Source organism: Pseudonaja textilis, chromosome 3 (assembly GCF_049901715.1).
Source record: "Pseudonaja textilis isolate UNSWEBS1 chromosome 3, rPseTex1.2, whole genome shotgun sequence".
Classification (NCBI taxonomy): domain Eukaryota; kingdom Metazoa; phylum Chordata; class Lepidosauria; order Squamata; family Elapidae; genus Pseudonaja; species Pseudonaja textilis.
Genome location: NC_141992.1, coordinates 74,200,353 through 74,226,938, shown reverse-complemented (window position 1 = coordinate 74,226,938; position 26,586 = coordinate 74,200,353). Strand labels below are relative to the sequence as shown.

The following is a 26,586-nucleotide window of genomic DNA, read 5'->3' as shown; positions in this document are numbered from 1 at the left end:
GACCACATTTTGATAGCCCATTTCCTGCACAAGTCCAATAGGGTTTGCACTTTTTTATATGACATCCCTCCAAGTTGCTCATGATAGGGGGTCATAACCCATGATTTGCAAATCCCATTAAATATTCTACGAAACATATGCATATAGACTACATTTACATCCAATACTGCCTCAAAACGACATGTAGCTGGATCTTCGCTCATTTTGCTTTCGCAATAGCCACCTCTTGAAGTAAGAAGACTGAACAAGTCTGGTGGTGACTGGATTTCCCCCTCCCTCTCCTTAATGGCTCACGAGGAAAGAGTCATATTTGAATCTTACCTCAAAAAAATCTGGCAGCCAGTGTATATCCGTTATTATAGATTTATGGCCATATTCTATAGATGAGACTGCACAGTACCTCGCCAAGTGTGGCTCCTTCCCCATTTGTTGTTCCAGTATGAAACTGGGCTAAAAATTGAACATGACCTGTTAACACTTAAGAAGAAACCAGCTATCATTCTTTTAAAAATCAAAAATTAAGCTTATAAGCAAGATAGACGGCATGTAAGTTTAATAAACAAACAAGCAAATAAATAAATCCTTTATTTAAAGTAGAAGGATCTTTGAATATTCACAGAAATGGATCATGCATATGCCATCATCAGTGGGAAGAAATAAGGAAAATATATTGGCTGGGGTGAAGGGGGAGGGCTGAGCCACTCAAATATAACAAAGTCATTATTTCTTGTAACATGGGCACAGATACTCAAGCCTCAAATATCCCTTCTCTCTTTCCTCTCCTGTCCAGGAGACATAAGGTTTGAAACATTCAGTTTTAAATAAACCACACTTTTCTGTCGTGTCACACTGAGATTTGTTTAAACAATAGTACCATAGACCTGACCCTTGATTTTCTGTCCTGAGCTACGCTCAAAACAAAGCTTTGAGCCAATTTTGGGCTGAACGTGAAACTTAATGTTTGTTTGAAAGTCCAAGTGAAAACTTCTAATATCTATTTAGCCGTATTGGAGGAGGTGTAGGAAACTTAGACGCTTGCAAACTTACTCACATACAGGTATTTATTTATCTAGGAGTAAGTAAGGAGTAATTGACAGCAGGGAAGAAGCATAAGTATGGAATACTCACCACATTAACTGTTGTGCCAGTAGTAGTGCCTGATTTGGCACTTTTTAACCTTTCTTCATATTCTGAAATATCCCACAACACAACCTGGCATTGGAGCAGAACAACAGATTTGACAATCTAGTACAGGAGAGGTGTTCGAAACACATTTCTTCTGCATAATATTCCCCCCATGATGAAACTATTAAATTTCCCAAATTCTAGTGAGATTAAGAGAGAGCTTTTCCTGTGTACAATGCTAGGATTATATGTGAATGCATAGAAAGGAAGGAGGTTTTTTTTGTTTCAATATCAGAAAGTGTTGCGTTGTGGGAAAAGATACTCGAGACCCAGTTGACTTTTTTCTCTTTTTATTTTCTTCTAGGATCTGAACACGGAGAAACCACGGCAGCCTTTTTTATAGCCGGCTGCTCGTGGTTCGTGGCCAATGACGGCTGTTCAAATCTCCCACCGCCACGGACCAACCCATCATAGGTAGTATGCAAATATATAACACCCCTCCCCATGTGGTCCAGTCTAACCAATACGGGCCCCGCCTATACTATGTAGTCACGTAGGTAGGCGTGGCTCTTATGGTTCCAACTGGACCTGCGTAACTCAGTCGTGAGTTCGCCTCTGACCTTTTCGGACGGGATTGCTGTTTTTCCCGTCCTTTTCCGTGGGGCCTCCTGGAAGGTAGAGTCGGCATGTTGCTCCTGCCAGGCCTTTTCTGGCTGGATGAGTCAGCTCGGCCGCTCCTGCCAGGAGAGGCTTCCTGATGGTTCTTCGAAGCCTGCTCCAGTGTCCCCAAGTTGTTTTCTTCTTCTATGGTTTCAGGTACGTGTTTGCAATTTCTAATTGGGGCTAATGTTAGTATTGGTTGTTGTGTTGCTGTTAGGGTTTGTTTTGTCAATTCTATTACTTGTGGAGGGTCTTCCCCCTCCCCTTTTGTTTGTGTTTGAGGGGTCCCCCCCTCTGGTTTGGTTATTTTTGCTTAATGTTTGGGGCAATTCTTTTATTTGCAGAGGTTCTCCCCCCTCTCTGGTTGGGTTGTTTTTGTTAGAGGTTGGCGGAGGGTCTCCCCCTTCTTCTTCCTGATTGTTAGTGTTTCTCAGTGTGGTCCTCGATCTGATTTGGTCTATGTGTCTCCTCCAGCTCCTCCTGTCCTCTGTGTCTACCCTGTATGACCAGGGCCCTGCTATTTGGGTGTTCCATCTTTGTCTCGGGCCATAGCTATTTCTTGTTCGGCATGCCCTAGCTATGTGTCCCCACCGTTCACAATATCTACAAATAGCATCGAAGAAACGGCATTCAGAACGTGGATGGTTTCTTCCACACCTGGCACAACGGAATTCTGACCTTCTTTCATTTCGCTCCCGTCTACCTTTTTCCGAGTGGAGTTGATTTACCTCTTCTTCTTCCTCTTCGTCTTCTGATAGGGATTCAATGTCCTCATGGTGAGTTGTGGTGGTGGGTTTTTTTGTTTCCTCTGGTGTCTTATTGTGTGTTTGACTAGTGTCTTTTTGGGTTTCCTTTGGTAATTTATTCATTTGTCGCATGGTGGCTGCTGATTTTCTGTGTGGCTTCCGCTGCGGTGGCTTCTTCTATTGCCTCCTTCAGTGTTATCTTAGGTCTTGTTAGTAGTCGACCCTGTAGTGTATGGTCCTTTAATCCGAGGACCAGGCGGTCCCTCATGGCTTCATCCATGTTTAGAAATTCGCATGCTTCACCAATGTCTCTTAGTTCTGCAACAAAATCTCCGATGCTCTCATCTTCCTTTTATCGCACCGATAAAATTTGTGTCTTTTTATGAGGCATGAAACGGTTGGTGCATAGTGGGCTCGCAGTAATTTCTCTAGGTCTGTCCACGCCATCTTCTTTACATCGGTGGGTGTCGCTAATGCCTTTGCCATTTTGAATACTGCGGGACCACAATGGGTGAGGAAAATGGTTCTCTTTCTATTTTCGGATACTCCTTGGAGGTCGCTCCCTTCTAGGAACATGAGGAATCAGTCGATGTAGGATTCCCAGTCCTCAGTTGCGTTGAATGGTGTGGGTGGTGAGTTGTTCCCTGCCATTTCATCTCATTCGGTCCTCATTGCCACGTGTTCAACTGGGCTCCTTTGTCTCAGTATCCCACCTTCGTCACCAGTGTTGTGTTGTGTTGTGGGAAAAGATACTCGAGACCCAGTTGAGTTTTTTTCTCTTTTTATTTTCTTCTAGGATCTGAACGCGGAGAAATCGTGGCAGCCTTTTTTATAGCCGGCTGCTCACGGCTCGTGGCCAATGACGGCTCTTCAAATCTCCCACCGCCATAGACCAACCCATCATAGGTAAGTATGCAAATATATAATAGAAAGGTAGAAGTTATAAAAGTTGAAAAGTAGCAGATTGAACTCCAGATGTGGAAATATAGTAGTGACATTCACAGGTCTCTTATCTATTATCTGGACCATGTGTTTTGGAAAATTGAGAGCAGGATTGGTCATCTGCAACCCAGATTCTCTCAATCTTTTTTATGTGCCATTAAACATTATTAGGAAAAAATGGGGGAGAGACCATAACTTATTACACAATGCAGAAAAGATACACAATGCATAAAAACATATAGTTCAATGCTCACTTTAAAGATGAGAGAGGGTGGGAGGGACTGAGAGAGAGAGAGAGAAAGAGAGAGAGAAAGAGACAGAGAAGTGTGTAAATCCAATTGCTAACCTGTCCATTGAGACAGCCTCCAACAATGATGTTGGGATCATTTGGAGAAAACTCAAAGCAATAAACATCTTCAGGGCACTCCAGCATCAGCTAGAAGTAACATTGGGAGAGAGGGAGAGCTCTATCAATTTTGAACACAATTTTCACAAAGTAAGGGGATTGCATCTTTGTTGGTTAAACAATGTTCAGAAATAGTCAAGTTGTTAAAAACAGAGAATACCTGAGGATGAATGGGGTCAGCAAAACTCCAGAACAGAATTGGGGCTTTCCATAAGAGCAATTTCCCAGACTGAGCTACTCGTTCCTCATAAGAGAGGCGCTCCGTCACTGCTACAACAATTATTCCTGAATGGAGACAATATATATTGTGTTTCCCCAAAATAAGACCCGGTCTTATTTTCTTTTGATCCCTCAAAAAAACCGCTAGGGTTTCTTTTCAGGGGTGTCTTAATTTTTTTGAGGTGCAGGAGGCTGCAAGCATGGTCCTCATGGCTGTTCAGCCCCTTCATCGCGGCCCACTAATCTGCGGGCCATGATTAAGGAGCCAAGCAGCCATGAGGTAACTGGGGAAGGGAAGGGCTGCCTCCTGTGCTGGCCATGCCCACCCTCTTCACTAGGGCTTATTTGGGGGGCAGGGCTTACATTAGGCCCACCCCCCAAAAAAATCAGACTAGGACTTATTTTCGGGCTAGGTCTTCTTTTCAGGGAAAGACATACACACACACACACACACACGTAGGTAGGTGGATAGGTAGGTGGATAGAATAGAAAAATCTTTATGTTGGTGAAGATTGCATTTCCTTACCCCGCCCCCTTTTTTGTTTTGCAATTGTTCAATAGTCAAAGTTGAAAGGCTTGGGGATATGATGTCCTTGGTGAACCACTTGACCCAGTGCTAAGATTTTCGATCATAGACACTAATTTTGGAGAAGTTTATTGCATTTACCTCTTTTCTCTCTTTTTTTGATTTTTTTTAAACAACAAAAATATTTATTGCTATAATACTATAGTTGCTGATCCTCCCAAATTTAAAGGTTTCCACTCTTTTAGAAAAGGCTTTCTCCAGATTTTACACAACTTCTCTCAGTATTCATCAAATGTTTTAGAAGAGGTGTACATAATCAGCCAACACTCCTCCCTAGTTGGGACGGTGATTCCAATTCCACAGTATTATCAATTATCTATGAAAATATTTCAAATGCTTTTCTTGCTGTGCTTCCTGACTGCTTTTTCAGATAACAGAATAGATAAAATACAAGAGCCGCTACCTTTTAAAGATTTCCAGATACCCATCACAATTGTTGTAAATATGAACCTTTGTTTTGTAAACCTTACCATAAATGGTCGGGTGCCAGCAGACGCAGCTAACAGTTCTGTCCTTGAGATAATGCAGATCTGTAAAGGACTGATATTCCTTCATGGTAACATCAGATTTACCTGCAAAACCACTTTCCTCTTCTGCAAGAGCTTTCCAGTCATCGAAAAAAACATTCATGATTTCATTTTGTTGTAGAGCTATTTCAACTCTGTGGCAGGGGAAAATGAAAGAATGAGAGAGAGAGAGAGAGAGAGAGAGAGAGGGAGGGAGGGAGGGAGGGAGGGAGAGAAAGAATGAGAAATTAAAATACTTGAGGGATTATCTACATTAGGCATCAATGGGTTCTGAGGAAAATTTGCAGGGTAAGGCCACCCTGCCAAGCATGTGGGTACCCTGCAAATGCCCTCACTATTTTGGGCTGTTATTGCCTGCAGCTGGTCCAGGTCCCCATCTGAGCAGACAACCTGGTGTTTCTCTTTTAATTACTCCACTAATAAATGGTCATCAGTAATGGGTCTGAATCAATCAATGCTTACCATAAACCATAAACCAGAAGTAGGGTTCTCCCCAGCCAGCTTATTGGCAGAGCTATGTAGAGATCCTTTTTTTAAAAAGGGATGTCTCATCAATTTAATAACTGCAAATCACGCGAAAATGACACTGCTCAAATTCAAGGAATGAATTCTGAAAAGTTGCATGTCACTAAAGCAGTGTAGAATGTGGATAGGTTTTTTGGGGTAGGGGGGTAGGGGGGCTGTTTGTATATTATTGCCTGCATCTCAGCACATTATATTAGTGAAACACAATACTAACCGTAAAGCCACAGACACGATAAAGTTTTTCAACTCGTCCGATGACAAGTATACCTCCTTTTCATATTCTGTAAATTCTCTCGGGTAATATTGTGTCGTTGCATTTTTGGGATAGGTCCTAAAGCACATGAATTCCACTGTTTAAAACATGGGGAATGGGAGAAAAAGGACTTCCCAACATTAAAGGCTAGATATCATAATTTAAACGATGTTTGTTCTATAGTATCTACTAATTCTGCAGAATTTTGGAAATCACTCCACGGTATTAGTTGATGCTGTAGGGTTGAGGAAACATAGGTCAATCTAACCAAAAAAGAGGGAGAAATATGGGCGCCACCTTTTTGTAGCATAATCAATTGTGGGTTCATTTGTTTGCTTTTTGTTTAAGATATTATGTGGTTTATAAAGCATGGTTTTCGTTTTAGGGATAAATGCATATAGGAGCCATATAACTCATCCAACAAAATCTATTGGACTGATGCTCCTCTGATTGGTTAGATTTCAATTTCCATAATCCCCAGATGAAGACTCATTATCTATTTCCTTGGGCATGAGCCAGACCCTGAACTCACATAATATAGCAACCTTACTTAATTTAGGTAAATCTGTGTGTGATCAGTAATCACTGAATGGGCAGCCAACCTGAACTCCATTACGTTGTTCTGAATTCTATCATAAACAAAAGGCAGAATATAGATGAAATTAGTATAACTGAAATCTCTCATACACATTCTTTCTAGGTGAAAAAAAGTAGTTATTCTCTTCCCCCCCCAAAAATCCCCTCCTCCCACAAAAAGGACACTTTTTTAAAAACAAAAATGAAGAATTTTATACCATTTTGTCTGAGTTCCGGTATTTTCTTCTTCTGGGACTACCTGAACACCAATATGTTTCTCCAGCTGCCGAATGGTGAAGTTCTTATCTTGATAGGGCATGCAATCCACATAGGCATGTTTGTCAAGTGTGGCATTTCTGTTTTGGAATTTAACCCGAATCCCAAATTCTTTGTGTGGCCGAGAAATCATATATTTAATCTGAAAATCCAATAAAAATATTTCTTAGTGAAAGGATTGCTTTGGGGCAGTGTCAGTCCTAGGTGTCAGGATCTGATGGTTACATTATATGGCTTGGCTTTTTTGTGCTTCCTTTATGATCTGGTATTATATTTAAAATGATGCATTAATAGGACAGCTCAAAAGACATAAGGGGGTCACTTTTTACAGTAGGTCCATATGATCAGATAGATAGCGTTATGTGATGGGAATTTTAAAAAGAATTGCAATTATTTTTTTTCTTATCTCCCACGGACAGAACAACAGAACTTTCAGATCATATAGGACAACATACTCCATATACCAGAAGAAATATTTGCTATTTGTACTTTAAAATTATTTCAATCATAAAGGTACTCTTATATTTTTTTCTGTGAAGTAAAATCCAACTGCAATAATATATTGCACATTGTTTCCTGTGTTATGCACTATACAATTAACAGCAAGTTTATTGACTCCCGTCAATAAAGTTGTCAGAAGTTAATTAACTATTATATATTCCTAAATTAGTATGCAAAGAAACATAAATGAATTTTGTGATTTTGATTATTGAACAACAGTTCCACAAATGGCATGAACTGTAATCCATATTTGCCTAGGTAAATACTGTACTGTACTGTCTTTTTTCTTCCTTCCTTCTCTCTTTTTCTCGATCTCTGTTTCTCTCTTTCTTTTTTGATAAAGAGAAAGAAAGAAAGAAAGAAAGAAAGAAAGAAAGAAAGAAAGAAAGAAAGAAAGAAAGAAAGAAAGAAAGAAAGAAAGAAAGAAAATGGAATATGCAAATGTAGATAAAAATGCATATAGACTTTTCTCCCAGTTTCCTCAAGGTTGGTTTGTTATGGAACCAACATGTTGAAATGTTTAAGAGGCTCATTAAGCTTTCTCATAAATACAGTGGTACCTCAGTACTCATCACTAATTGGTTCTGGGAGGCACAATGAGTACCCAAAATTATGAGTATCAAATTTTTCCCAGAAGGAATAATGTAGGCAGATAATAGCAATAGCACTTATATACCGCTTTATAGTGCTTTACATAGTGCTAAACCGCCCTCTCAAAGTGGTTTACAGAGTCAACCTTTTGCCCCCAACAATTTGGGTCCTCATTTTAGCCACCTCGGAAGGATGGAAGGCTGAGTCGACCTTGAGCCTGGTGGGATTCAATCTGCCAAATTGCAGTAGGAGTAGCTTGCAGTACTGCACTCTAACCACTGCGCCACTGAGGCTCCTAATACTAATAAGTTATAATAAACTAACAATTGATGAGGGACAAAATTTTCATGTTAAAATGTATTGACGACCAAATTTGATGAGTTTCTAAGCAGTTGAGTACCAAAGTACCACTGCAGCTAGAATCTACTTCTACAGAGTATTACAAGGTTACTCCCTTAGATTTTGCTTAATAAAATTAAGTCTTCTCACCCTCCTTATTGATTCCCTGACTGATTCTTCTTCAATTTCCTTTTCACTTCCGAGTGAAACCCAAGGTTTGCGCACAGGAGGTTTATAAACTTCTTCAGGCACCCCTTCTTTCACTTCTTCCTCTTCCTCTGGCTCTGGTGGCTATGGAGAGGAAAGTAGTAAGGGTGTTAACATTTAACTTATTGATTTAAAAAAATAAATAAAGGTAAAGACAATTATATTATTCTCTATTCAGAAGACTATTTTTACCCTCTATATCAGTGGTGGCTAACCTTTTCGGGATCCTGTGCTGAAAATTGTGCACGTGCTCACACTCACACACTTGCGTGCCAGCACCCAGAAGGCAATGCGTGAGGATCCCCCCACGCCCACTGCACATGCGCACATGACCCCCCCACACACGCTGCCATCTCTGCACATGTGCGTGTATCTCCCGCGCACCCAAGCCATGCATGCCAGATACCCGACAATTAGCTGTTCGGCAGGTGGTGGGCACGCATGTGCAGTGGGGCTCTTCTGGGTGGCCTCTTGGGCCACTTCCAGCACGCATGCCATAGGTGCACCATCACGGCTCTATATCATGCACATACCAAATAACTGAACAATCTCTTACATTTAAAAGGTTTTCCTTAGCTTCTTCGGTTGCAATAAGATGAAAGAGTTGTCCATATTTTAATTCTCTGTCAAAGACTAGCAGGAGTTCTTCGCCAGGATAATCCTGTATGAATATAGATAAGTGGATTTTTATAATTAGAAAAAATACGAGCCAAATAGAACTGAGAAAAGAGAACAGGGTGAGAGACTGAATTTATAACTCAGCCCTATGTCAGTTGCTACCCATTGTTTTAATAGTCCACCATTTTTGGCTTTTGAATTTATATTTTTCACATGCATTAACAGAGATATATATCCTCTTCTGCAATATGGTGTGGTTTTTTTTAACCAACACATTTAGGCTGACCATTTCTAATTCAAGGATCTCAAAAAACCCAATCCAATGCAATCTAGGATAACTATTATAGTCAAGCACATCAAGTTTCAACGGAGAATTGTACTTACAGCATGCCTTGAAGGGTAACTTACTAGTATAACTTTTTTGATAGGGTGGAAGTCAGAAATTGCAGCTCTTGTCTTCATGTCATTAATAATATCTTCCTTTTTAATGAGCTTGTAAGGATTTTCAGCTGTTACATCTACATCAGCAGAGCAATTAAATATTTCTTGTGTTTTTTCAGTGAGGACCAAGGGAAATATTTCTGGGTGGCCTGAAAAAAATACAAAATTTTCTTCAATTAATGTGTGTGTGCACGCGTGTAAGAAACAGAGAAAGAGAGAGCCTACTGTATTTACTCCAAAGTTCCACGATGTCACGAACTTTCTAAAATGATAGTGTACTTCTCAATAAGCTCAACACACTCTTTCCCTACATTTTGTAGGACCCCGCCTTCAATGAAGTTACATCAAAATGAAATTATGGCCAGTCATCTGATATTGTAAAACAAGAGTAAATCACCAAGAAAAAAAGAGAGGTTTGTTTTACATTCCAGAAAAACTTTACATTGTAGGGAAGTGTGAGTATGAGTGAGTGTGTGGGGATAACTGTGTTATTAAGGAAATAATAAACTTCAATGTAAACTAAATGTTGTCTTCCCCTTGGATGATTCTTTTCATATAAAAATCTAGAGCTGCCTGAGGATGTTCTTTAGAAAATATTGACTAAACTAAGAGGCTCTTAGTCCTGAGACTCAGGCTACAGAAAACTACATTTTGATATCAAACCATCAATTGAGTTACTTCAGTCTCAGTAAACTTCAAGCCTTTGAAGTAGGCCAAACTAGTATTACAGGAATACTATAGCCAGAGTTCTCCCCTGTCCCTTTTACACCAAATGGAAACAAAGTGAAGATATTTGGGGTTTCTTTCTGACACTATCCTTTTTTTCAGGATTGAGTTGTAATTTTTCTTTCCTTAATGGATTTTGCATTCCTTCAGAAGTATTATCTCCACCTCCTTAAGAACTTAAAGAATTTGAAATAAACAGCAAAAAGTCAGATAAGATTTTGATCTAAGAAAATTATAAATGGGACAAGGATCCAGTTAAATTTGTAACATTGACTTTTACTGTAAGATTTTGGAATTAACTTAAAAAATAAATAGCTTCTTGTGAAAACAAGATTTATTTGGGCTGTTTTAGGTTGTTGTATGTTATGGCAAAGATAAGCAGTTTTATGATATTTGTGCTTAGCTCCACTAAGGTTGAGTATAGAAGACATTTTTGTTGATTATTCATTTCATTTATGGCTGGCACAACTAACTGTGCATACTTTATCTACTTATTTATTCTTTAGTATTGAACTTACCCATGCTTGCCATAGATAGATCAGGTTCCTCTTCTTTTTTAACTGAAATAAGAGAAAGGGCTTTTCTGAATCAGGTAGGGTGTGCTTTGTGTTTTCAATTTCTATGTACAATCCACTTGATGAACGATAATTATCAGGACTAGCAGGCTACTGGTGAGGATTATCTTCTGCTAATGTGCTGAAATTCCTATCAAGGCTTCACTAGTAGGGTATCACCATGTATTTTATGTACTGTCTTTGACCTGAAATATTATTTGATTTTGTCAGTGAATTTTATTTGATGAGTTTGAGTATTATGACAGAAAAGGAAATAGAAACTTTCTTCCAATCTTGATTTTATAAATTTCTAATCCCAAACCAGGAACAATCTACCCCCTCATTCCATCACACAACTAAAAAGTTCCAAACATTTTAAGTTTTCCTTACACAGAAGGTAGCCTAGTATCTTGATGTGATGATGACTTATTACCCTTGTTTGCTGTCTGACTCCCAAGAATTCTGATCACTATTTTCATGGCTGTATATTTCTCCCAAAAAGTAATAAAAATATATGTATATAATAAATACTAAGAATATATATATATATATGTGTGTGTGTGTGTGTGTGTGTGTGTGTGTGTGTGCGCGCACCTGCCTGCCTACATATACATATACATATACATATACATATATATTTATACACACACACACAAACACAAAGGGGAAAATACTTTCTGACTCCAGGAACAATCTCTTCTCAAGAATGAGCAGAATGGAATATGAGTAGGGAATGGTTCAAAATTACTAAAAGCACCATACTTTTGGCTTACATATATTACATATTCTGGATCAATTCTTTACTGCCTGATATAGTTTCCTTTCCAGTAAATCCTGAGTCTTAGTAGCAGCTGCTGCGGTCGCAGGAAGTAAAGACAAGATCCCTTCCAAAAGCTTCATTTCTGAATTTCATGATTCAACCCTTGTACAGCACATTCATTCTGCATGCTGATCCATTCTTTCCCAATAAACAATTTATGGGCCTTTCCCTGTGATTCAGTTAAAATGGTATTTATCTACACTTGGGAACATTGTCCATGGGGTCGCGATGGGTCGGACACAACTTCGCAACTAACAACAACAATCTATACTTGAATATTTGAATAAATACACACAAACATTGGCAAAGCATTAGTTGCATTCATCTATTCTTGAATATTTTTGTGTTAATCTTTAGATTAAGACAAACTTTCTTTAGTTCTATATAATATTACACTTACCAGGAGATTTTGGTTTTCCTTTGGCTGACCCTTTAGGGCTTCCTTTTCCTTTGGCCGACCCCTTCGGACTTCCTTTTCCTTTGGCTGATCCCTTAGGACTTCCTTTTCCTTTTGCTGACCCCTTAGCAGTTCCTTTTCCTTTTGGTGACCCTTTAGGACTTCCTTTTTCTTTTGCTGACCCCTTAGGACTTCCTTTTTCTTTTGGTGATCCTTTAGCTTTGCCTTTGCCTTTGCCTTTCTTTGCTGAATCATCACTATCAGGTGAGGTACGCAGTTCAGTAGGTACTGAACTTTCATCCATCTTTTAAATGCTTCTGAAAAATGGACAACAGAAAAATCAGATGAGACAGACTGAAATGATGCCTCCCAGTGTCTGTATTTATAACTAAGCTAGTTGATTATGTTTAATTTTATGTAAAGTTGGAGTTAAATAGGAATTACCTAGATAACCTCATCATTGCTTTCAATGGGGATGTGGCTTTGGATCAACTTAGAATCAGTTTTGAAAAAATACAGAGAATACTTCAATTGACTAAGGTGTGAGAAATTCAAGGGTCCATTTGGAACTCTGCAAGAGGCCTTGAGTGAAATATTGTTGGGATTCCTGAAAATACTATATGTCCAATTGTGTTCAAATTATTTATGCTTTTCATCCCAATTTATCCTGACATTTTGTTTCTGAAAGTTGAAGCAGAAGAGAATAAGTTCTATGAGAAAGGGAAGAGGTATGACATGTAGTGCTAACTACTAAACAATGCACCGATGGAATATATTCTTCATCATCACTGTCCATTTAAGGTTCCTGACCATTTTCATTTCCCAAGTCCTCAGAAGCATTTGTAAAGTTTCAGTATTAAAATCCTGGAAAAAAGAGGAAAATCACTGTCTGTCCCAACTATTATAGGTCCCTTTATTCTCATTCCACACGAAAGCCAAAACAAAGCTAATTAACTTAATATTTGGTCTTGTCTAAAACTGAAAATTGATAGCATTGAAGAATGCCTGCTATCTTTCAGAGTTTGGCACTCCTCTTGAAAATGCCACTGATATGCAAAATATTCTACAATGTTTTTCTTCAATGCTATCAATTCTCAGTTCTCTGTTAATATGATCTTACACCTAAACTGGAAAAGCCAGAACTTAGTGGGAAGAAATGGCAAACTGAGGACAGATTCACAAAAATGGAACTGACCACCACAGTGGAATGAAGAGCTGATAAGTAGACTGGCTCTTTGTAATTCTTCTCTGGACAAAGAAAGGACTTGAGAATGCTCATAAGTGCCTAGCTCAGACAGTTGCTCTTCATAGAAAGACTGCAAGACAGCTGCCTCCCACGAGTTTTAGAGTTTTGGGAGATGAAGGAATAGCCATCTCGTTCAAAGTATGGTCAGTCTCTTCAATGGGACACTGGGTTCACATACTTCCTTTTCTAATCACGTTTGGAAATTGCTTGTTAATTGTTTTGTTGCTATTAGGAACATTTGGATCAACAAGTCCAAAATCATTGAGTTAGTTTCCTTCAATCCTTACCTAGCAAAAGAAGTTTTCAGTACAAGTTTTTTTTTAAATAAACAGCAAAAGAGTGATTAGAACTTTGATTTTGAAAAGTTACAAATGAGTTAAAGGTACAGATGGATTTGAAATAAGATTTTGGAACTAATTATAAAAGATTTCCCACAGAAAAATGCTATTGTTTTTAATTCTTCTAGAAAAAAATTAAGTGGAGTTTGGACCCTAAAAGGAAGTAGAAAAAATTAAATATTTCAATTAAAGGAGAACCACCTAAATTTGATTTACAAACACTAATGTTTGTGAGGAAGAGGGAAAGTTATTCCTTTATATTTTTCTTTTCTTTTTTTTCTCCAATCTTATTTTTCTTGCTTTTCTCTTTTTTATTTTCTGCGCTTCTTTTCTTTTCTTTTTTAGTTTTGGAAATGAAAACCCATCCCTCTCCTAGAAAAATGAAATATTTTAGGATATACTAAAAAGGCAGAATATTTTCCGTAAAAGAGAAGTAGAAACTCAGAGGGGCAGAAACTCAGCCCCCCCCCCACCTTTGTTAATGGACCATTAAGGCCTGGGCCAGTCTATTCTACATAACAAAGATCTACCTCCTTCAGGCAGAGCCATTTAATTGGCCTTCATTGCACCACCCACCAAGTTTCAACCAAACTTTGCACACAGACAACTTACAAAGCTAACTATGACCTCTGATAGCAACCAATCAGGATACTCTTCCTGTGCTCCAGGAAGGTCAAAGCCAGAGGAGCTATAAAACCCAGGGACTCTCAGCATCTCCCTCCTTTTCTTCACCCAAGAGCTCCAAGGCATGTGATCCTGTCCACCATTAAACCATCTTTCCAAACACCTCCATGTTTCCAGTGTCTTTCTCCCCACTTGGAACTGAACCCAGAAGGATATTTTCTTCCAACACTAGTTTGTATTAGTATTATTGTAATTATATTTTTTTTTATAAAATTACTACACAATTTAGAAATGTCGGAGGCAAAATTAAAGAATGAACTGGCTTGTTGGGGATGCCTTAATTGATACATGAATGCTACTCTGAAGGAGAGCAGGATGGCTGCTTCTTAAAGATGGCAATTATTACACCACATCTTTTGTGGCACATGCTTGATCATTGCAATGCATTCTATGTGGATTCTGACTTTACATCTAATACGAGCACTCATTTGACACAAAATTGTAGCCATGTTGATCTTGGAAAAACAATGCATACTCATACTGCACATATAATTAAAGCCCTGAAATGGTTTTTAATTTTTTTTGTTTTTTTTAGAAAAATACGTCCAATAAGGCAAAGTGGATATGTTCTCAGTGAAGCTGTTTTGGTTTCCACACAGGGCTGACAGATAGGAAGTGTGCTTTCTATCCCAAGTTACCTGCTTCATAAACAGCCTCTCTCCAAAGATTCAAACTGGCTTGATCCTGTTTGATCTCCAGCAAAACAACATAATTTTCTTCCGGTTATGGAGCTGTGGAAGCCTGCTTGTATTTGTTACGTAGATAAGGAGATTTTTTTTATGTGGCCATGTATAATGATTTAATACTATTTAAATGTCAGGGTCAGAAATCACAGGTCTGTTGAGATGGTTGTTTTGTTCCTTAGTAAAGCATGAATGGCTAGATTAATGCGGAATAAGAGTAAAGAATAACTGTAGCACCATCGTGTGGAGATGGCCTACATCACATGGCAGAATTGGACAGAAACAACTTTTTTTCCCCAAAGTTTCCCAGGAATGGCATTAACTAGCTTTGAGGTTAGCATCAGTATTCGTTTAATTAAAAGACCTTAACTTTGTTCAGATGTCTTCCCTGCAACTCCATATTACAGGACGGGCATCCCATCAAAGTAAGTAGTAAATCAGATTTCAGAAAATGGGAGAGACGCACAAGAATGCTCAATGCCTAAAAATGCCTAAATAGAAAATTAAAAAATGGCTTATTGTAGAAACCAGGACTATTTTTTTGACAATAAGGAACTGAAATAACCCACAGATTGGAAAATATGATTGTTTCTATCAAGTCATCCAAACATTTGAGTCACATGAACAACATTGACGTTTCAGAGATTAATCACTGAGCTATTTTTAGAAAACAATTTGCAAAACCATGCAGAAAGTTCCTATTTATTCCTATGGGATTGCTCTCACATAGTTAAAATGACTATTTTCAGAATAAGTTAAGTTGCACATAAAACTTTTACATTAATAAAAGATAGCAAGCTAGAAGGAATGTACTAAGTAGCAGATGATTATGATCCGCAATAAAATCTAATGAATGAAATAAAAACAAGAGGAAAAATAGGATTTACTTTTCATATATTTGTAACATTCTTACCATTATAACATTATAACCTTTTTCTGAGATTTCTTTTTTTAGATTGCGGTCCTGAGTTTTCTAGAAATTTCTCATTCATGTATTAACCTTGCTTACTTTCTAGCTCCAACAATGATGTTGTGGTGCCCCAATTAATTGTTATATTTACTTTTATGCGCAAGAACTGTTTGCTTACATATTTAACAAAAAAAATAGGTGTACTCTTATCACAAAGAACACTCTTTGGAGTCTGTAAGGCTGTTAATGATCATGTACATGTGATTTTCAAACATTTGCTACTTTCTCCCTCACATTTAACCCTCTGCATTTGTGTGCTCTCAAAGTAAGCACAGCAACTCTGTAGTCACTGTCATGTGCTTATAGAGCAGCAATGGTTATGAAACAAGTACTGTGTGCAGTGGCACCTCCTTTGCATAGGAAAGGAGTGCTTTTCTGCTTTTTGTTGTTGTTCTGTGTTCAGGAAAAGGGAAAGAGGATGCAGGGAAGATAAGGGAGGCTGCAGTAGAGGAGAGGAGAAGAATGTAAAAGGTCAAAAATGTTTTTTAGTGATGTGCCCAGATCACGTAGACAGCATAGGCAGATTTCTTTGCAGTTAATAAATTTGGTCTGAGTAGAGACTAAGTCACAGTCCTGCAAACAACAGAAAAAAAGGGAAAATAGTAATGAAATGTTGGAAGAACACTCACGTCTTTGGCTGAAGTCCTGCTTTATATTACAGTACCGTGAGGCAGATAGACAGAAAATAAGAAAGAATCATAAGAGCTCTGTTTGATCAGACTAAAGGCATCTTTATCCGAGCATCATGTTTCCATTAGGGCCAATCAGAACCCTCTCAATGTAATGTTTAAGCAGGACACAGAAGCAACAGGTCCTATCTGCAGTTATGCTCCAGCAATCCATATTTGAAATTGCATTACTTCTAATCCTGGAGGTTTTATATAGTCATTACAAAAAGAAGTCACTAATTGATTTCCCCCACCTCTATGACTATATTTATCCCTCTTTTGATTGCCCTATACTCTTATTTATTCAGGATAAAGTTGTCTTTCAAAGTTGCTCTTTCCAAGGATGCTCACAAAATCCTAAACATTTACAAACTGATGTCATTGTAGCATAATATAAATCCCAGCACTGTTTACTACTGGTATAAAGATATAAGAGCAGCAGTAGCCTAAGAACAATGCCCATGGTATGAAATGATCTAATGCCAAACAAAAAAAAACCCCAAAATGTCAACAAAAACACCAAAGGTACAAGTACAGAGTAGGTGAAACCAGCCTCAAAAACAGTAACTGTGAGAGGAATCTTGGAGTCCTAGTGGACAGTCACTTAAACATGAACCAGCAGTGTGTAGCCGCCGCCAAAAAAGCTAATACAATCCTTGGTTGTATAAGCAGAAGCATGGAATCAAAATCATGTGAAGTATTAGTATCGCTTTATGCAGCCTTAGTAAGACCACACCCGGAATTCTGCATTTTACAAAAAAGATGTTGAGACTTTAGAAAAGTGCAAAGAAGAGCAACTAGAATGATTAAAGGATTGGATACAAATGAATTTTTTTTCTGCCTGCCCTCTTAGAAATGAATGGAAGTTTTGATGGAGCAAAGTGTGTATCAGCTGCATCTATTCCTGGACCAGGAGGGCCTCCTCACTGTTACTTGTGCCTTTATGACCTACTGGACTACCTCAATGCACCCTAGATGGGGCTGCCCTTGAAGAAATTTGATTTGGTGCCAGATTTTTGTTGTTTTTAATGCGTTTAGTTTTAGAATATATAGTAATATGGCTTTTATGCTATTTTAACTTTTGATTGGGACCTGCCCCAAGTTGGTTATAAGATGGGTGGCTATATAAATGTTTTAAATAAATAAAACATTTGAAAGCTTCAACTTGTCCAGAATGTGGTAGCATGGGTAGCAAATGACATGGTTATTCGGTAAATGTAACACCATTATTCCATTAACTTTTGCCAGTATATGCCTGGGTCAGGGGTGGGATCCAGAGGTGGTATTCAGCAGGTTCTGACCAGTTCTGGAGAACCGGTAGCAGAATTTTGAGTAGTTTGGAGAACCGGAAAATTCCACTTCTGACTGGAGATTTTACAGTATCCTTCCCCTGCCATGCCCACCAAGCCATGCCCACAGAACTGGTAGAAAAAAAATTTGAATCCCACCACTGGTCAGATCCGACCAGCGTAACTACCGGTTCAGTGATTTTACGTTTTGCGTAAATTTGGGTTTGAATGTTTTTCAATTGCTTTGCATTTAAATTTTTGTAATGTTTGTAGTTGTTTTTATTTTAATTTTGTTCACCATCCAGAGTGACTTGTTGAAATACACTACTATATAAACTGAATAAATAAATGATCATCAAGCTCATTTAGAGAGGAGAAATTCCTGGCAGTTTCCACAAACCGCGACTTCAACTATAAGTCAACATTTCATATTTTTGGAACAACAAAAATATAATTCCATCTTTTCAATCACCTGTTATTTGATCCAAAGGAAACGATCTTTTTTGTTTCCTTTGTAAAGTGGTATGGACTAATTTGTGCATTCAACTCCCTTCATTCCAGTATTTAAAACAATGACTGACAGATGGTTGTGCTAGAAAACTAAGTTATCTTAGGCCAGAAAGGGGAAGAAAAATAGAGTAAGAGCATATTCTTATAATTAGCTAATGAGGTGAAATACTTAACCTTACAAAACTGAACCAGCATGTTGCTAAGTATGCAAGGATGGGGATGGTTAATTAGTTATCAGCAAAGACATTAATGTTGTTTGTTCCAGGAAGGAAGAATGATTAATTGGCACTGGGATTGAACTGTTTTAATGTCACTTTACTCATTAGAGATTAAAGATTTCAATTTGTTTTGGGGCAAAAAAACCTGAATCATCAAAAGACACAGGTGTTTAAAAAAAATCCCCTCTTAACCCCAAAACCAGTAACAACAACACGAGAAGTTCAGAAAAAGAGATGTTACAGCCTTTAGCGTTCCTCTTTGTTTCACTGGATAGATGCCTTCTGCTCTTGTGCTAAATCTAAAAATGGTCTAGTATTAAGTTCTTTTCATTATTGCTTTTTTGTTACATTTACATTTACATTTTTTACTCTTTGATTGTTTCTAAATGGTGGCAATTTTGTGAGCTTCACTTTAACTGTTCTGTAGAGGTTAATAGGATAAATACCAAAACTTAATATCATTCTTTTAAGTGAAAACTAGGAATATCTGTGGATGCTATGCTAGTCTTCTGTATCAAATCACTGTTCCTGCTTATTATATGTGGCTATCAATCTGCTATAAAATTCTGCAGAATTGCTACCCTTTGAATCAGTGGTGGGATTCAAACACTTTTACTACCGGTTCTGTGGGTCTGGCTTGGTGGGTGTGGCTTGGTGGGAGTGGCAGGGAAAGGATACTGGAAATTCTCTATTCCCACCCCACTCTAGGGGAAGGATACTGGAAATTCTCCATTCTCACCCCACTCCTGGGGGAAGGTTACTGGAAAATCCCATTTCCTCCCCACCCCACTAATCAGCTTTCCAGTTCCGTTTTCCTGTGCAGGATAACAAAAGAAGACCCAGCTGATCACCTGGGACTCGGGAGGCAGAGAATAGAAGACGGCGGGGCCAGTCAGAGGCGGTATTTGCTAGTTCTCTGAACTACTCAAAATTTCCGCCACAGGTTCTCCAGAACTGGTCAGAACCTGCTGAATACCACTTCTGCTTTGAATCTGTCTGACTTTAGGAAAGCCTTCTTTGGAGATCCATCATATAGCCTTCTTTGTTCTAGCACCTAGTCTTCCAAATGCTCTCTCTAACACTAGTTGTGTTTCGTGTTAAGTGGCTTTTTTATTTATCCATTCTTTTCAATATATTTAATCCATAAGATAATAGTTTTACTTGGCCTTCATAGTTTTTATGATTATTTGTTCTTGTAGCTGTTGATTTTTTTTAGATTTTTTTTTAATGGTTCCTGATTTTATATCCATTCCAAAATTTAATTTCATTGAATAACATGAAGAGTGAAGCTTTCTTAGTGTATAGCTGTTGTAAAAAAAGCCACATACCAAACCGACAATTATGACTGCATATGTTGTCAGTTCCAATGTTGCCACATATTATACAAATATTATACAAATCTTGGGATGGTTACATCTTGGACTACTCCTGTTATTGCATCAGAATATTGCAGAGCTGGAAAAAGGTACAACACATTTTTCCCATCAGAAAATATGGTTTGGACCTTTAGTGGTGGGATTCAAATTTTTTTACTACTGGTTCTGTGGGTGTGGCTTGGTGGGCATGGCAGGGGAAGGATACTGTAAAATTTCCAGTCAGAGGTGGTATTTGCCGGTTTTCCAAACTACTCAAATTTTCCACTACCAATTCTCCAGAACTGGTCAGAATCTGCAGAACCCATCAAATCAAATAGATTGGAGCATCCTGTAATGACAATATGTTTATCTGGATATTTTCTGTGTATTTTATTGTATTTTCTTTTACCCATTTTACCCCAAAATTAGATCCTGTATTTTTTTATATAGCCATAAGTAAGATTAATCAATTATCTGCCTGTCTCTGCCTGTCTTTCTGTCTTTATGACAGAAAGTGAGGCAAATGTCATTATAAAAGATGCATGAACTTAGCTGAAGGTTAGAAAAGTTTGCATTGGAATAAATTTCAATGTCTTTTATTAACACTCAACATATGTGAATAAGAACACAGCCTTTTAAAACTGTCACTGTTACATCATGTATCCAAACATTTGTATTATTAAGATAATAGTATTTTAAATTAATCTTTCAAGGTTTTGCATCACATAGACATGATAGCTGATTTTCCTAACCATGGTTTGTATTATATTTCACATAATTATAGCCAGAACTTTTAGCAAATGAGCATATATTCCTCCACATTACCCATTTAGTAGACAGTCAAGCAGTATGGAGATTACTTGATTGGGCCAACATCATTCCAAGCTGCTATTTAATTAACCATAGTTTATTTAACAAGCTATAATTGACTAGCTTCATACAGCATGCTAAGTCATAAATGATAATGCACAATGGCTATCTTGCATAAGATGCTAAATTGTACATCAAATACCTGCATGCAATGTATAAAACTGGTCATTATATGCAGTACAGTATGTACTGATTCTACCATGCTGAGGAAATTGTCCCTTGGCTTGCAAGCACAGCTATGCCAAGTCAAAGAGTCTTGAACAAATCTAAAAAAAGTCCTTAACATTTTATGCTGCCTTTCCCCAATTTCCCATATTTCTTCCCTTATTTCTCTCCCCAGATATTTTCTCAAGAAGAGGAGGATATAACCCAGAAATTGCACAAATCCTTTGCATTTTGAAGATATAAAGCAATCAGAAGGAAATTTCTTTAAAAAAAGGTCTTAAAAGGACTTTGAATACAAGACAATTGCATTAGATTAAGGAAAATGTAAAGTCATCTTTGAGTCACATTTGATTCCTGATGATTCCAGGAAAATGTCTATATAACATTCTCATCAGCAATATAGAAGTGATTTGTTCTTGTCTTCTCCAAGATATTTTCCACCTCCAAACAAAACATATAGTCCTGGGATTTTCCAGTGGGCTCCCATCCAAACATGGACTTGGTCCAAAGTCATTTAAATATTGCCACTTGATTATCAGTATTATTAAACTCCATCAGAGCCAGATAACACCTGAGTTCACTCATCACACTAAGTCAGTAGTTCTCATCCCTTGCAACTTTAAGCTCTATGGACTTCAGTTCCCAGAATATACTGGCTGGGGAATTCTGGGAGTTGAAGTCATTATAGCTTAAAGTTGCCATGGTTGAGAAACACTTTTAAGTCAGGGATTTAAAATCTGTTTATCTAATAAGCTATAGTTAGCTGGTTTAGAATGCCATGAACCTACTTCCTTCCTTCCTTCCTTCCTTCCTTCCTTCCTTCCTTCCTTCCTTCCTTCCTTCCTTCCTTCCCTCCCTCCTTCCTTCCTTCCTGAATTTGAATGGTGAAGGAAGGACATACAGGTGAAACTTGAAAAATTAGACTATTGTGCAAAAGTTCATTTATTTCAAGAATGCAACGTAAAAGGTGAAATTAATAAATGAGATAGACTCATTACATGCAAAGCAAGATAGTTCAAGCCGTGATTTGTCATAATTGAGATGATTATGGCTTCCAGCCAGGGGTGGGATTCTACCAGTTCGCACCTATTTGCAAGAACTGGTTGTTAACATTCTAAGCAGTTCAGAGAACCGGTTGTTAGAAGAAATTACTGGCCTAATCCTGTATGGAAGGCAGGAAGGAAACATTCTGGTGTTGCTTACAGAAACTGCCTCTCCGTTAACCCTTATTACATTCTTGGCAGGACTAGATTTCCTGTCTCAGGAACGTCTCTGGAGTTATTTTTCCCCTCCTTTGCTGGTACTTTGCTTGTGTGGAGTGACCATTGAAAAAAGTGACTTATGACCGTTTTTCACACTTACGACTGTTGCAGCATCCCCACAGTCACAAGAGGCCAGGCGAGGAGATGCGTGCCTCGATGTGAGTGATGTTGAGTTGGCCATGCCCAGCCAGTAACATGACCACCAAGTCACGCCCACCAACTAAGCCATGCCCACAGAACCGGTTGTTAAAAAATTTGAATCCCACCCCTGCTTAAAGCTCATGAAAACTCCAAATCCACAATTTCAGAAAATTAGAATATTACATGCAATCAATAAAAGAAGGATTGTACATAGAACAGTATTGGACCTCTGAAAAGTATAAGCATGCATATGTACTCAGTACTTGGTTTGAGCCCCTTTTGCAGAAATTACTGCCTCAATGCAGCGTGGCATGGAAGCTATCAGCCTGTGGCACTGCTGAGGTGTTATGGAAGACCAGGATGCTTCAATAGCGGCCTTCAGCTCTTATGCATTGTTCGGTCTCATGTCTCTCATCTTTCTCTTGGCAATGCCCCATAGATTCTCTATGGGGTTCCGGTCAGACGAGTTTGCTGGCCAATCAAGCACAGTAATCCCACGGTCATTGAACCAGGTTTTGGTGCTTTTGGCAGTGTGGGCAGGTGCAAAGTTGTGCTGAAAAAAGAAGTCAGCATCCCCATAAAGCTCGTCTGCGGAAGGAAGCATGAAGTGCTCCAAAATCTCCTGGTAGATGGCTGCGTTGACCCTGGACTTAATGAAGCACAGTGGACCAACACCAGCAAATGACATGGCTCCCCAAATCAACACAGACTGTGGAAACTTCACACTGGACTTCAAGCATCTTGCAGTATGTGCCTCTCCATTCTTCCTTCAGACTCTGGTCCTTGGTTTCCAAATGAGATGCAAAAGTTGCTCTCATCAGAAAAGAGGACTTTGGATTACTGAGCAACAGAGCAGTTCTGTTTTTCTTTAGCCCATGTAAGACGCTTCTGACGTTTGTTGTTAAGGAGCCATTTGACAAGAGGAATACGACATTTGAAGCCCATGTCCAGGATCCATCTCTGTGTGGTGGCTCTTGATGCACTGACTCCAACCTCAGTCCACTCCTTGTGAATGTCCCCAACACTTTTGAATGGCCTTTTCCTGACAATCCTCTCCAGGCTGCGGTCATCCCTGCTGCTTGTGCACCTTTTTCTTCCAAATTTTTCCCTTCCACATAACTTTCTATTAATGTGCTTTGATACAGCACTTTGGGAACATTCAACTTCTTTTGCAATTCCCTTTTGAGGCTTTTCCTCTTTATGGAGGGTGTCAATGATGGTTTTCTGCACAACTGTCAGGTCAGCAGTCTTTCCCATGATTGTGATTCCTACTGAACCAGACTGAGAGACCATTTAAAGGCTCAGGAACCCTTTGCAGGTGTTATGGCTTAATTAATTGATTAGAGTGGGACACTTTGAGCCTAGAATATTGAACCTTTTCACAATATTCTAATTTTCTGAGGTTGTGGATTTGGGGTTTTCATGAGCTGTAAGCCATAATCATCTCAATTATGACACATTACAGCTTCAACTATCTTGCTTTGTATGTAATGAGTCTATCTCATATATAAGTTTCACCTTTTACATTGCATTCCTGAAATAAATGAACTTTTGCACGATATTCTAATTTTTCGAGTTTCACCTATATAGGCTCTGCTTTAGGTAGCAAAATGTCTTAGGATTGTCCTGATCAAGATAAACCAACTCTTTTGTTTCAGCTGCCCTGGGTTCCCATTGACAAAAAGCCAGCAATACTGCAAAACTACTACGAGCAAGTCCGGGATTCATTCAGCTCTTTGATAAGGTGGAAGGAAGCCACTATTTCCCTATCTGTGCAATGGGTACACAAATAACTATGTAGCTTTAGTCCTGGCACAATGAAGAGAAAATGTGGAAACCATGCTTGCCAGTCTGGGCTCCCTTCCTTTGCAGCGGGCTACAATTCCCAGTAGGACAGCCTGTGAACGTGTTGTTATGTAGTCCGGCTTTTCGAGAGGGGGAAAGGATGCTTCAGTTGGGCACAAGTTTGTTTGTTGTTTCAAACTCCCGAGGGAGCTTTGTTCCCACTACGCCCCTTTTCCCTCTCTCAGAGATCACTACTTACCGCTTACGAAGTTATTCTCCGTTTTTTTACTCTCCCTTTCTTTCTTTCTTTTCCCTCTCTCTGAAAGCTCCTTTTCGCAACAGGCGTCGTTCAGTTGCTATGGTCAACAGCCACACAAGATTGGCGTCTCCAAGAACGAATGAGCATTCTTTATGCTTAACCCGCCCCTCTTATAGCAAGGAGCCAAAAACATAGAGCGAACTACAGGTTCCAGCATGCTCTGCCTTTAGCATACTCATGAACTGCCGGCGTGGAAGAGCGAACTGTGCCTATTCGGTTTTGTTGGGTCCTGAATCCTTGTAAGATTCGGATCACTGGTTGTAGGTGCGAATGAATGTAGCGATGTTGCTTTCTAGTGATCATTTTCCTCTGTTCTGTTGCCAGCCCCACCGTACAGGTTTTTTTTAATGGCGTTTTGCGATTTTGTAATTCTTTTGGAACAAAATTTGTCTTTGGGTACATGGCTAACTTTTTCCTTTCAACCGTTGTAATCACTTTAATAACTTAATTACACCGGCTTTACTTTGGCTTCATTTGTGGAGGTAGTCAAAGATAGCACAGTAGATCTTTGAAAGAGATTTCATTAGAGACTCACAAACTACTAACCCTACAGCATAGCCATAAGAGATGACTGATAAATGATCCATTTTTTTTAAAGATTGGCAAATCCTCTTAAAAGTTTCCTAACACTGCAAAGCGCACATGCATACAACCTCTCATAGAACGGATAGGAAAAAATTTGGAAATCCACCATTGCTCTACCACCATCGGGTAGGAGATGTAGAAGTATAGCCAGTCGTACGAACAAGCTGAAGAACAGCTTTTATCCGTGGTCTGTCAGACTCCTGAATGCAACATAACATCATAAGGATGTAGTATGATAGACTTGCAGAGCTGGCGCAACATGTTCATATTGGTGCAATATATTATAATGTAATGTTACTGTGCTGTCCAGATGGTTTAGAGTTAATGGGATTTGGGATAGTTAGGAATTGTGAGCTGTCCTCTTAAGGTAATGCATCAAGGTAAATGTAGTTAAGGTATCCTGGGAAATGTAGTTCATGTGATATGGCCACATCTGTAATCCTGATTGGTCACTAAATTGATCCTTGTTGGGTTGGGGGAGGCTCCCTCACTCTTGCCTGAACACAGCCTCGTGGTAGCAGCTCTACCCCCTGCCTCTACGATATGGGATGAAAGAGATAACCATCTTTCTACACCACAATTCAGATATGCAAAGGATTGGACATTAAGAAGAACCTCGTCATAAATGTGAGTTGACAGGATGCCCGATGAACCAATAAAAAAAACTTTGTATGGATGCTTTGTGGAGTTACTCTGTCTGCTTTATGCCATCCAAACATTAATAAGCAGAACAGTTATGCACATATATGTATAGAGGAGTGTGCGTTATTATGATTTATTGCCGTGATGGTGAACCTATGGCACGCGTGCCACAAGTGGCACACAGAGCCATCTCTCCGGGCATGTGAGCTGTCACCCCAGCTCAGTTTCAATGGGCATATGCTTCCCGCCAGCCAGCTGATTTTCAGTTATCTGTGCATGTGTGGGGGCAGGGCGGATGCAGGAGATGTGTGCGCATGCGCAGGGAGGTGAGGGAGCGGGAGGGGGGGTCGCACATGCATTGCATTATGGGTGCAGGCATGTGTACGCGCTGTCACGGGCGCAGGTGCTCATTTTTGGCACGTGACGACAAAAAGCCAATTTATTGGGTTCGGGATTTTCTTTCTCCACTGTGAGTTATTGATACGTATTTATGCTGGGGGGAGTGCACTAAGGGAGGCTCAGCCAATCTCATTGTACACGTTGTGCATTGACAATAAAGGTTGAATTGAATTGATTGATTGGTGGTCATGTTCATCAGTTGCTTGAAAGTGTACTCCTTTGTTGTGTGGGTCTACCAACACAGAGTTGTAGAGCAGAAAACCTATAAACACTGGGGGCAAATTTCCAATGGCCACTATAAGCCTGTAGACATTCTCAGTCATCCAAGCCATGATTATTCCAAAGGTGCTTTTTCAAGAGGCAACTGGACCTTTTTGTTTTTTCCTTCGAAAACATGTCACTTCTCATCTAAGACGCTTCTT

At 39.0% G+C, this 26,586-nt stretch overlaps 1 protein-coding gene across 1 annotated transcript in view; it reads right to left on the bottom strand.

Annotated features, from left to right (window-relative positions):
- DNAI3 (dynein axonemal intermediate chain 3) overlaps positions 1-24,562 on the bottom strand; it is a 41,305-nt gene extending 16,743 nt beyond the window's left edge. Inside the window, exons 1-13 of the mRNA XM_087930114.1 lie at positions 24,479-24,562; positions 12,039-12,352; positions 10,783-10,824; positions 9,506-9,687; positions 9,036-9,140; positions 8,423-8,563; positions 6,784-6,983; positions 5,951-6,067; positions 5,155-5,345; positions 4,040-4,164; positions 3,820-3,909; positions 1,129-1,212; positions 322-450 (exon numbers count right to left, since the gene is read on the bottom strand). Of these exons, the coding sequence (XP_087786240.1) occupies positions 322-450; positions 1,129-1,212; positions 3,820-3,909; positions 4,040-4,164; positions 5,155-5,345; positions 5,951-6,067; positions 6,784-6,983; positions 8,423-8,563; positions 9,036-9,140; positions 9,506-9,687; positions 10,783-10,824; positions 12,039-12,339 (1,707 nt within the window). The 5' untranslated portion in view covers positions 12,340-12,352; positions 24,479-24,562. The remainder of the gene's footprint in view (positions 1-321; positions 451-1,128; positions 1,213-3,819; positions 3,910-4,039; positions 4,165-5,154; positions 5,346-5,950; positions 6,068-6,783; positions 6,984-8,422; positions 8,564-9,035; positions 9,141-9,505; positions 9,688-10,782; positions 10,825-12,038; positions 12,353-24,478) is intronic.
- Positions 24,563-26,586: the final 2,024 nt, after the last annotated feature.